This window comes from Carya illinoinensis, chromosome 5 (genome assembly GCF_018687715.1).
Source record: "Carya illinoinensis cultivar Pawnee chromosome 5, C.illinoinensisPawnee_v1, whole genome shotgun sequence".
Lineage (NCBI taxonomy): Eukaryota > Viridiplantae > Streptophyta > Magnoliopsida > Fagales > Juglandaceae > Carya > Carya illinoinensis.
This window is the reverse complement of record NC_056756.1, coordinates 11,228,077-11,240,076: the sequence shown is the minus strand read 5'-3', so window position 1 is coordinate 11,240,076 and position 12,000 is coordinate 11,228,077. Positions and strand designations below refer to the sequence as shown.

Genomic DNA, 12,000 nt, shown 5'->3' with positions numbered 1-12,000 from the left:
ATTATTTATAAATTATCTATTTATTTTATTAGTGTTATTATAAGAAATTTGGAGAGTGGGTGCCCCCCCGGCAATCTCGTTGTTGCAAGCACCGAGAAGATTCCTTTTTGCTAGTGCCATATCCTCTGCTTCGATAAGTTAAAATATCTGCTATAATGAAAGCTGCACGTGGCTACTTAATAATTGAGCTGTCCCCCGAGCTATTCCAATGGCCGGATCCATGGGGTCAAGCAACTCGACATATCGATAGCGGATAAGTCAATACTAGCAACTTGTCATCGAATCTAAGTTAATTGGCCCTTATACGATTCTATAATTTTATTTTTTTGTGAGTTTAAAATGCTTTATCTATAAAAAAAAATTTATATAAAAATAAATATATAAATTAATATAGATTAATATAATATATCAGATTATAAAATTATTTTTATTATAAAATATTTTTAATAAATTTTATGAAAGCATATCAGTTTATAGATTTATTTTATATAATATTTTTATGTCTATAACAGTTTTTAAAAATAAAATAAATATAAGGGTTTTGTTATAATAATAAAATATAAATATATAAATAAATTTAAAAAAATGATATTTATAATTTAAAAATATGTAAGTCTTACATATTCATTTTAAAAAAATAAGTAAATATAAATTTTATATAAAAAATTATTTTTTTAATATTAGACTTTATTTTTTTTTAAAAAATACAGAATTTATATATTTTAAATTTATATATAACATTACTCAAAAATTAATGTGACGTAAGATGTTAGAGGACTGGTTGGTGTGACCAAAATGTTATCTACCTCTGGTAAGATTTGATCCGTATTACGACAGACTAATGATTTTATGCAGCATGTAAAAGCGGCATCTTTTTGTTCCTAACTTTCAGAGATATTCAGATTGATGGGTCCAAGTATGCTGCTATACATGAAATGATGTTCTTCCATCTTAAACCAATACACTACTTCGTTATTGCCCAGTTTGGACTCCACGTATTGGAAAATTTTAAACATAAAGGGTAAAGATAATATAAAAGAAACGAAATTGAGTATCTTATGGCGAGTAATGCTATATGCAAGTCTGTCTTTAAGGTTATTTGTAAAAACGTAGATTGTATTAAAAATATTATTTTTTTATATTTATTTATGATGGAGTCTATTTTTAAAAATAAAAAATAAAAAATAATAAGACTAGTAGTAATGTTCGCATTTGCTAATTCCATCTCTTTAAAGAATCTTGCGTACGGCAAAAAAAAAAGTTCAGTCAATTCCGTGTCATGACGTATCATCAAAAAATAATTTCGAACACACAAAAAAAAAAAAAATACAATTTAATTACGGGTCATAATTCATCTCCTTTTTCATTTTTTTTCCTTATTAAATAAGATTTAAAAATACTCAAATAAACACTCCATCCCTCCCACCTACCCGCTTATCGTGTTAGGTAAGACGTCAATTCTCTTGATTTTTGTTTTGTTTTTGGGCTCTTTGGATTATTTTTGCCTTTTTTGGACCTCCAACCCCACCACCCCGGGGACAAATTCACTTTCCCAACCAATCATACTTCGTTTTTGAGTTGCACATACCTCCACGTGTCATCCCAACTCAAACTCACAAGTCAAGGTGCTACACGTGTTGTATCATTGTGATTCTCAGTTGCTGATATCCACATTCGATCATTTTCATCTCACTTTGATCAGTACAAAGGCCACGTGCATTGATCTAGTTGTGTTTGAACTTTGAAGTTTGCGAGTATCCCAATATTTGATTTGTTTTAAGAGAAATTATAAAACAATTATCCTTTTACAATTTTCCTACAACTTTATTTGAAGTATTTAAAATTTTAAAAATATTATTTTAATCATAAATTATAAATAAAATATAATTTTTTTTAAACAAAATATCATTATCATCATTCATTCATTAAAATAAAATTAAATTCTTAACCAGATACATACAAGAATATATTCATATCAATCATTTGAAATTCTACCAGTACATTACTGAATTGGTCTGAATTTCATTATTACTGATATTCTCTATATATAAATGTCTAATAGATAACAGTCTGTCTAAATAAATACTCAACCTCATCTTTTATAGATTACAATTTGGATAAATTCCGATAAATTTTGACTACACGTGAATGTAACATGATTGTCTTTTCAACAAGAAGTTGAAAGATTTAGTGATGACAATTCTTATGATTCGGTGCATGTGGCGAGAATAGTTGCTAGAATAGATGGCACGTGAGCACTATGTGCAGTGATTTCTGTAAAATGGCTACTATTTTATGAACAATTTGAAGCTTAGGAATTTTCTTGTATTGCATGTGTCTTTCAACAATTGTTAAAAAATTATATATGATTTTTTTGACCTTGAAGTAAGAAAAATAAATTAAAAAATATGAAAAATATAGAAAAAATAAGGAAGAGAGAGGAGAAAATGAGAGGGAAAATAAACTTCCTTGTCAGACGAAAATAAGATCTTGAGTAGGGGGGAGTTCGGTCCGGTTCGGTTCGGTCCGGGGAGGTTTTGTGGACCGGACCGAACCTATTCGGTCCAGGGTTTTCTCACCCTGGACCGGACCGAACTCCCTCAGGACCGGTTCGGTCCGGTCCTATTCGGTCCGGTCCGGTCCGGTCGGTCCAAGGTTGACTTTTTTTTTTTTTTTTTTTTTTTTTTTTATCTAATGACATTTTTTTTAATACTTATGTAATTATATTGTAATATATTTAATATATATATAGTATACTATTATATATATATTAGTAATATGCTAATACTATTAGTCTATTAGTAATAATACTATAACTAATAACTATATGTAATAATAACTATACTATAACTAATAACTATATGTAATAATAGTTATAGTGATAACTATATATGTAACTATATGTAATACAAATAACTAATATTATTAGTCTTTTAGTACTAATAACTATACTAGTATTAATAACTATACTAGTACTAATACTATAACTAATAACTATATGTAATGATAGTAATACTATATGTAATACTATATTAAATAATAGTAATACTCTTATTACTAATACTCTATGTAGTTATAGTGATTTAATACATATTATAACTATAGTCTATATTAGACTATTAATATTTTTTTATACCATATATAATTATATAATTAATTATATACAACTATTATATAAATAATATATATAAATATATTTTTTTTTAATTTCTATTCGGTCCGGTTCGGTCCGGTCCGGGGTGAAAAGCTCCCGGACCGGGACCGGACCGAATCCTCTCGGTCCCTTAAAAATTGGACCGGACCGGACCGGTCCCAATTCGGTCCGGTTCGGTTCGGTCCAAACAGTGCCGGTCCGGTCGGTTTTGCCGGTCCGGACCGGCCGATACTCACCCCTAATCTTGAGGCTTGTTTTGAAAGTGAGAAAAGAGGATTCCGGAAGGAGAGAGAGAGAGAGACATCTAATTAAAATTAGAGTAATCAAATTGTAACCTCTTGTTTGAATTGTTTCATTCTACCATCTTATTTTTTCTGGAGGAATGCTATACATCATTCTACACCACACACTTTATATATTAAAATATTATTTTTTATTTTTTTATTTTTTATTTCATTTTATTCTTATTAAACTAATTGAATTATTCTATTTATCATCCACACACTACATATTTATTATAGAAAAAATAAAAAAAAAAATTAAAATAAGTATGGTATGTGAAGTGTGAGGATGACAAGAAAAATTTTCATTTTTTCTGACACGAATAGTACCAATAGTAAAATTTTTGTTTACGTGAGAGCTCGTACCATTTTTGCAACTAATGGGATTATTTTTTTAAATATATATTTACAATGACTTATACAATTATTTTTTAAATAAGATACATTTTTATAAAGAGAAATGTTGTTTCTCATTCTCACACAACATATCAATATATAATTTTTTTATTTGTTATTCTCTTTAAATACATATTTATCAATTAATATATTTGCATTTAAATAAAATAATAAAAATAATAAATCATTTATTGATGTGTAACATAAGAGATGATAGAGTTTTTATTTTATAAAATAATTTATAAAAATAATATTATTTGATATGAATATCTCCATTTTTAGCAATACGCTCTCTCCTATTATGATACGTCGTTCTAATAGTCCAGATAATGTGTTCCATAACATTTTGAAACGTTACTAATTATCTTTGCAATGACTTTTTTGGATCAATTAACAAGAATTCGAATTGGATTGTTGATTCCACAAATATTATAAAATAGATTTAAATTATTATATAAATTTTTATCAATTTGTAAACTTATTTTTATAAAATTTCATTATGTTTATAACAAATTTTTGACTTTTAATTTATTATTTTGAAAAAATATTCTGTTGTGACACCTGTATTAAGATTTTTTATTTGAGAAGTACTTCTCTGCCAACAAATTTTTAAAAAAAAAAAAACATTTTGCCAAACAGTCCACTAAAGCGATAAATCTTGAGCGGGATAGTAGCTTTTTTCCATTTTAATTTTTATGGTTCTCTCTATGATTCCCGATGGCAGAAATTGTTGCTGAAATTTGCTGAAATGGATTTTGGTCAAAATCTGATACTTCTACAAAGTTGGTACTTTTGGTCAAAACTTACGTGAATGGTGACTTTTATTAGCCGAAGGGCCCTCGTACTACAGTGTCGTCTTTTGACCTCCAACTTGTCACTTGGACCTACGTACGAATACCACTTGGCTTAAGGGTAAGAAACTCCGTGGAGGAGGGTTTGGCAGAATGTATTGTATTGAATTATGTAAATAGAAAAAATATAATTTTGTAGCTCTTAATTAAAAAAAAAAAAAGATAGAAAAAATAATTTAGGAAAATAATAATACACTAATACATAAATAATCTAATGTAAAAATATATTTTAAATAGAATAATTAAATGTAAAATTATGTGATATTATATAAAATTTGTATAATCCAATTAGAATCCTCCAAATGACTATATGCTATTGACATTGTTGGGTGTGGGTGGCGTGCCTCGTTTTCAGGATATTTAAATGCAATAAATATATATAGTTGTATAAAATATTTAGAATACTCTCAATAAGACATGTTTGGTCAATAGAAGTGTTAGATTTTAAAACCTTAAGAATATGTTTCGTGCGATACCACAATTACACTTAAAAAAAAAAATATTTTTTGTTTTCAAAATATATATTTTTAAAAGTCTTCTAAAAACAGTGGTAAATGAAAATAAAAAATATAAATTAAGTATAATTTATTTCATATATCTATTTATCTCACCTTCTAAATTATAGAAATAGATAATAAAAAAAAATCCATCTAATTATCAGAGGAAAATTGATTTATCCATCTAATTTAATACAAAAGAAATATGGCGTAAGCAATGAGGTGGGCCACTCGTCTACAGAGAACCCAACCTACCAGATGTTCCCATCTCTCAATGTCTTTACCTGCCCGTTTGGTTAAATGGAGATCTCCTCTCCCTGATCTGGCTTTCCCTTAGGTTACTTTAAACCGATATAGTCCAATACCTCTAGCCATCGTTCGTCTCGTCATTTATTGCCTGTGTCTCGCTCTGTCTTTGTTCTTGTCCAGCTATTGTAGCGCTTGATCAACCATGGCAACCATTTCCAGGCTCACCACACCGAGCCCTGCGGCTTCTGCATCTACTTTGAAACCCAGATCTTCGCAGCCTAAGACTTTGATCGGATTCTACAGCGGAAGCACTTTCAACGCCAAAGTTTCATCTTCCAAATTAGCCGTTCGGACTAACCCCGCGATCAGGGGCCCTTTGGTGTATGTTTAGTTTTTTCCTACACTCTGGTTATGTTTTTGTTACTTTGTAGACTGGTGAAGTTGTTGTCTTGATCTTTATAGGGATCTCTCTCTGTGGTGATGGGTTGGCTGCTATTGAATGATCGGTTTTCTTTAAGTTATTGTTTCATTAAGATCTATAGAATATGTCGTCCTATCTTTTTTGGATTTGATGTCTGTATTCCATGGTTCATTGATCTGCTCATTAGGTATCTCTAAATCCTTGGGGATTATTATTGCATTAGGAAAAATTGCATATTTTGAAATTTGACAATCACCTTTCTATGTTTTGTTATTTTTTCTAGACAAAGAATTAGATTGTGGTGTTGTCCTCAAAGGTGACATTTTGAAACATAGTAAGGGGGGACCCTCTCCGCTATGTTGTATCATGTGCCTAACTTGAAACGTGTGGGGGTTCCTTAATCCTGATGTTTTTACTGAATACAACCTGTTTATGATCTGGCTGCTCCTCTGCTAAAAAAGCTGTGCATATTGAATTCCTTCCTAGATGCATATTGAATCCCATGCGGATGGATTATAGTTGAATTTATTTTCTTCCTCTACTCATTTGTCGTTATTGGATACAATTGCCCAGGGCTCTCGACCACAAGCCTCAATTTTTAGTGAATTGCATTTAAATTTTAATGATCAGTTCTCAACCTTACATATAATTTTTACAGTTCTTAGTAATACGATAATTAATCATTGAATGGGGTAGATTGACATTCATCTTCTGTATTTATTTAATGTAATATATGGCATTTGCTCGGTAATTACCTTTTATTGAGTTGTAATTTTTACGCTCAGTAGAGAAAAAACTTTGCATTCTTATATTTAGTCGTTCTATCAGTGTCAGATGTTCCCAAGGTGGAAATGGAAGTCCAGCAAAGAGAACAGTTCTTCATGATCTCTATGAGAAGGAAGGGCAGAGTCCTTGGTATGATAACCTATGCCGACCTGTTACAGATCTGCTTCCTCTGATTGCAAGTGGTGTAAGGGGTGTAACTAGCAACCCAGCGGTAATTATGCATATATTTTTTGTTGCTGTTTATTATTATTATTATTATAATTTTGTAAAACTTCGGTATTCTCACTTATCAAAAATATTTTCAGAATCCCAAATTGCATGGGAGGATGAGGCTTTTGTTTGGTTTTTTGGGGGGGGGGGGGGGGGATTTGTACTTACAGAATTGTATTTTCAGATGATTCTCGTGTCATTTATCAATTCTAATTTCATGTAGCTAAATGTTCAATATACATGATTGCAGATCTTCCAGAAAGCAATCTCTTCTTCAAATGCTTACAATGACCAGTTCAGGTATCCCATCAATTGGTTTTTACCACACTTTACCATTATTTCTTCACAATAACAAGAATCAATAGTATTTTCCTTTATGGTAACCAATGGACTATCAAGGTAGAACAGGGACCAGTAATTGAATGTTCTAGTAAACAGCTAAACTGAGTTTAAAGAATTTATGCCTATAATTATTAGTTACACCAATACTTAAGAGATTAATTGAGTAATTGAGCATTTAACTTGTAATTTTTTGTTTACTTATAAAAAAAAAAAAAAAACTTGTAGTTATTACCTATCAAAAAAAAAAAAAAAAAAACTTGTAGTTTTGTGTTACCAAAATGTCCTAAACTAATGTTTGCGGTAAAAAACTAAAGTGCAGTGTGCCTTTTACCCTTTTCTTGTGGCCTGATGTATACATAATATCTAGAAACTTCATGGGCTTTGATTATTGTAATTCCATCTGGTCATTTAAACTCTCGTGTGTCTGATCTGAGAGTATTGAAATCTTGGGGATTGATACCCCAAATCTCCATCTAAAATGACTCCACTTACAAAAGAAATTTTTGGGATCTTTAGGGAACTTGTTCAATCAGGAAAAGACATTGAAGCTGCATACTGGGAGCTTGTGGTGAAGGATATTCAAGATGCATGCAAACTTTTTGAGTCAATCTATGATGAAACAGATGGTGGTGATGGATATGTTTCTGTGGAAGTTTCCCCTAGACTTGCTGATGATACTCAAGGGACTGTAGAGGCTGCAAAATGGCTCCATAAAGTGGTTAATCGCCCCAATGTTTACATAAAGATTCCTGCTACATCTGCTTGTGTTCCTTCAATTAAGGAAGTTATTTCACTCGGCATAAGTGTCAATGTGACAGTAAGTAGTTGTTTATGATGCTTAGCTTAAAATATATAGCCCATAAGTTTTCAAACAGTAGGTTCTCTTGATTTTGATATTTTGACGTCTTGGTTTTTATTTGGCTATCAACTTATTTCTCATTGTCTGAACTGCACGGCTCACTGTTGTACCATTTCTCTTAACAGTAAATCCTGGCAAAGTTATTGTAGTAAAGTTGGTTGATTTGGCCCTTAATAATTGTGATAGTATTTGTAAGAAATGACATCTTCTCCTTGGTCAAAACACCTTTTTCTATGTATGAAGGAAAATGGAATATCAACAGTATTATTATGTTGGTTATGTTACAGATTAGAGTGGTAGAATGATGAACGTGTGTCAAGGTTTTCTGAGTTGCAATTTAATTTTCCTTGGGTACTATTCTAATCATTTCCTGTTCTATGTGCACAGCTCATATTCTCCCTTTCTAGATATGAAGCAGTCATTGATGCTTACTTGGATGGCCTTGAAGCTTCCGGGTTAAGTGACCTCTCCAGAATAACAAGTGTTGCTTCCTTCTTTGTCAGTCGAGTAGACACTCTCATTGACAAGAAGCTTGAGAAGATTGGAAGCCCAGAGGCCCTTGATGTTCGTGGAAAGGTAAGTGGACTGCTTTTTTTTCCTTCCTGTGGAGGATCTAGAATCCTAGATCTGGAAGGTAGAGATTTGCAATTTCATGACAAATTACTGTTTTCAGGCTGCGGTTGCTCAAGCTGCTCTGGCATACCAGCTCTACCAGAAGAAATTCTCTGGTCCAAGATGGGAAGCTCTGGTGAAAAAAGGTGCCAAGAAGCAGAGGGTGCTGTGGGCCTCGACCAGTGTTAAGAATCCTGCCTACCCTGACACCTTATATGTTGCTCCTCTCATTGGACCTGATTCGGTGAGCCAACTCATCCACTTCAAGTCTGGTGCTTAATAGTAATTGTTAATAGTATTACCAAAGTGGATATATCGAATAGCTTAGTCCTTTTGATGCAAATCAGAGTTGAAGTTCATGTGTGTTTAAGCTAAATTTTGTTAAGCTCAAACTTTGTCCCCTTTATATTTGTTGGCATTTTCCCTTTTGCAGGTCTCAACCATGCCAGACCAAGCTCTCCAAGCATTTATCGATCATGGTACCGTTTCAAGGACAATTGATTCGAATGTATCTGAAGCTGAAGGCGTTTACAGTGCACTTGAGAAGTTAGGCATTGACTGGAACGATGTTGGCATCCAGCTTGAACTTGAAGGTGTGGATTCTTTCAAGAAAAGCTTTGAAAGCCTGCTCGATACCCTGCAAGAGAAGGCAAACTCTCTCAAATTAATCAGCCTGTGAGCCTTATTGATTTGCTTATCTGTGTCATGTTACATTAATAAAACTAGTGGGGTTCTGAATCCTGCTGCAAATGTATTTGAGGAGCGCATATCAAGACGACCACGACGACAACGTATTCGTGTATGAGTAGCTTTACCGATCTATGAATGGAAATGGTAAGTGATTTGCCAAGAATAGAAACGTTAATAAAACGTGGGGTGCTGAATCCTGCTGTAAATGTAGTGGAGGAGTGCATTTCAAGATGATGTTTGATGCATTCATGTATGAGTATGCTTCGCTGTGATGTTAGGTTTGACGGATCTACTGTTGGATCATGGTCAGGTGATTTGTAAAGATTAGTCGTGATCTATGAAATATGCAAGTTTTTATTTTTCTTTCTTCTTAAAATACACCACCAAAACCCAATTTTTCTATTTGACATATTGACTTCTACAATATACCATACATTAGTTTATCTTTATTTTCTTTTTCTTCTTCTTCTTCTTTTTAAATCGATATCATTTAAATATTATACTTTTTAATATTTTTTTATTCATTTTAAATATTTTCTCTAACTATATTAGTATATCTTCATATATTTTGAAATTTACAATATCTTTCCATGTATATTTCAAATTTATAAGTTAAATCAAAATATAAATTGATTCAAAAAATAAAAAAGATATTATATTATGAGAATATTCTATGGTCATGCCTCATATATATTCCGTCCATTTTTATTATATTATGAGAATTATTAGGCCTCAATCTCAATTTCAATTACGGCCTTGAGAATTTTATTAATTGTATGATATGTCATGCTCAATTTCAATTTAACATAGCCTATATTTATTTCGTTAAACAAAACCCAGTAAATTCTTCATAAGAGAACAGAATTTCAGGAAGAATTTAACAGTCAGAAATACCCTCCGGCTATGCTAGAGGCCATGGATGTCATTTTAATGTTAAGAAAATGAGTTCAAACATGCAGCAAATGAGATGGAGTCGACGAGCAATCGAGATGGCGCCAAACACAGGAAAATTAAAGGGATGTTTTACAGAAATGTTAATAGGGCAACTTTCGACAGTAGGAAAAAACAGCTAAGAGGAGAAAGAAATTAATTAATTAAAAATGTTTAAAGTTGTGAACAATATACTCTATCTAGTGGGATTACGGTTGCAAAATGTTAAATAAAGATTAAAAAAAACAACATACAGAGCATTTCCAATAGATAATGTAAAACTCCCATTTCAGTATAATTTGAAGGACTGGAGTTTAAAAGTGGCATCTAACGGATGATTTATTCCATTTGCATTTTTTAATTGTCTACAGAATTACTGCTATATCTAGCGATAACTGTTCAAGCTGTAAAATTTTTTTAATCATTTCTCTCTCATCTTTATACTTTTCACTCCCCCACAGTGTAAAGATTAAATCATTTATTTCTCATATGCAAATAAAAAAGATTAAAAAGTATAATATTTAAATTATATAAAATTAATAAATAAGTTGATATATGATATATTATAAAAGTCATAATGTAAAATAAAAAATATGAATTTTAATAATATATTTTAAAAAATAGAATGAATATTTCATTGGGAGTGCTTGGATTTTTTTATTTTTTATTTTATTAACTTTCTTTATAATTTACAAAAAAATTGTATGTTACAAAATCTATTATAAATGCTCCAACCTTTTATTCTTATCGGTTCGTCTTATAACTTGTTCAAGGATTAGGCCGAGTTTCAAAACATCCTAGAACGTTAGATAGAAGCAAGTGTGAGAGAGAGGTGTTTAATCACATGCAATGCAATAATAATACAAGGCACTCAAAATTTCCAAGATGCTGCTGCCTTTTGTTCATTGTGTAAGAAAGGCCAACTTGCCTAGGGGAAAAATCAGAGTTCTTACCATTTTTATTTTTATAATTTAGAGAGAGATAAACATGTACTATAAATTTTATGGTTAAGATTTATATAGTCTGTGATACAACTTTATATTATTATCTTTTTTTTGTTTTTGATGTCGGGGAACCTCTCCAAGGCAAGGCCCTTTGGACCTACCCCTCAAAATAAATTCCAGTCCTGTGCACCGCACCTTCAGAAGTTTCTCTACACGAAACTGGTTAAATCGCTGGCTTTTCATCAGGAAGTGTGGCCCTAAAAGATTGTTTGTACCCATGAGATGACTTTATATCGTTATCTATACATTGGTTCCATCTATTTATTGATTATAGAAAATATTTAAAAAAATAAATTAAAACGGATCTTAAGATATAAAAAAATATTTATTTAAAAAAAATTCCTTTTGTAAATGGTAATATCTTCTCTACCATAAATATGTAAAGTTTAATAAATATTTAAAATTTTTCTTATAAATCAGCAAAGAAAAAAAAGAAAGAAAATGATACATGATATTTACGAATAATGTTACGTATAGTCATTTTTATGTATTTTTTATGCACTCGATTGATGTGATTGGCTGTATTAATTTCTTTTTTTAATAAATAATTAATCACATCAGTAAAATATATAAAAAAAAAAGTAATTATATATAAAAATTTTATTATATTAACATTACTAATGTGGAAATGATGATTAACCCAAGTTCAAAAGAAAAAGGAGAGGGGGAGACAGATTCGATTCGAGCTTGTATCGATAAGCAATGGGTCCACGTAGAC

The 12,000-nt window shown here is 31.0% G+C and overlaps 1 protein-coding gene across 1 annotated transcript; it reads left to right on the top strand.

Moving 5' to 3' along the window:
- The first annotated feature begins 5,481 nt into the window (after nucleotides 1-5,481).
- Nucleotides 5,482-9,724, top strand: LOC122310884 (transaldolase). The gene is made up of 7 exons (XM_043125119.1): nucleotides 5,482-5,809; nucleotides 6,678-6,846; nucleotides 7,096-7,145; nucleotides 7,704-8,004; nucleotides 8,434-8,622; nucleotides 8,720-8,902; nucleotides 9,092-9,724. Exons 1-7 carry the CDS (start codon nucleotides 5,631-5,633, stop codon nucleotides 9,335-9,337), a joined length of 1,317 nt encoding a protein of 438 aa, XP_042981053.1. The 5' UTR covers nucleotides 5,482-5,630; the 3' UTR covers nucleotides 9,338-9,724.
- The last annotated feature ends 2,276 nt before the right edge of the window (nucleotides 9,725-12,000 follow it).

Bases quoted from the DNA above. Each gene is read 5' to 3' on its own strand.
- LOC122310884 (XM_043125119.1), top strand. From the start codon at position 5,631: ATGGCAACCATTTCCAGGCTCACCACACCGAGCCCTGCGGCTTCTGCA. The intron at 6,847-7,095 runs GTAATTATGCAT...ACATGATTGCAG, and splicing joins GTGTAACTAGCAACCCAGCG to ATCTTCCAGAAAGCAATCTC. The intron at 7,146-7,703 runs GTATCCCATCAA...TGGGATCTTTAG, and splicing joins GCTTACAATGACCAGTTCAG to GGAACTTGTTCAATCAGGAA.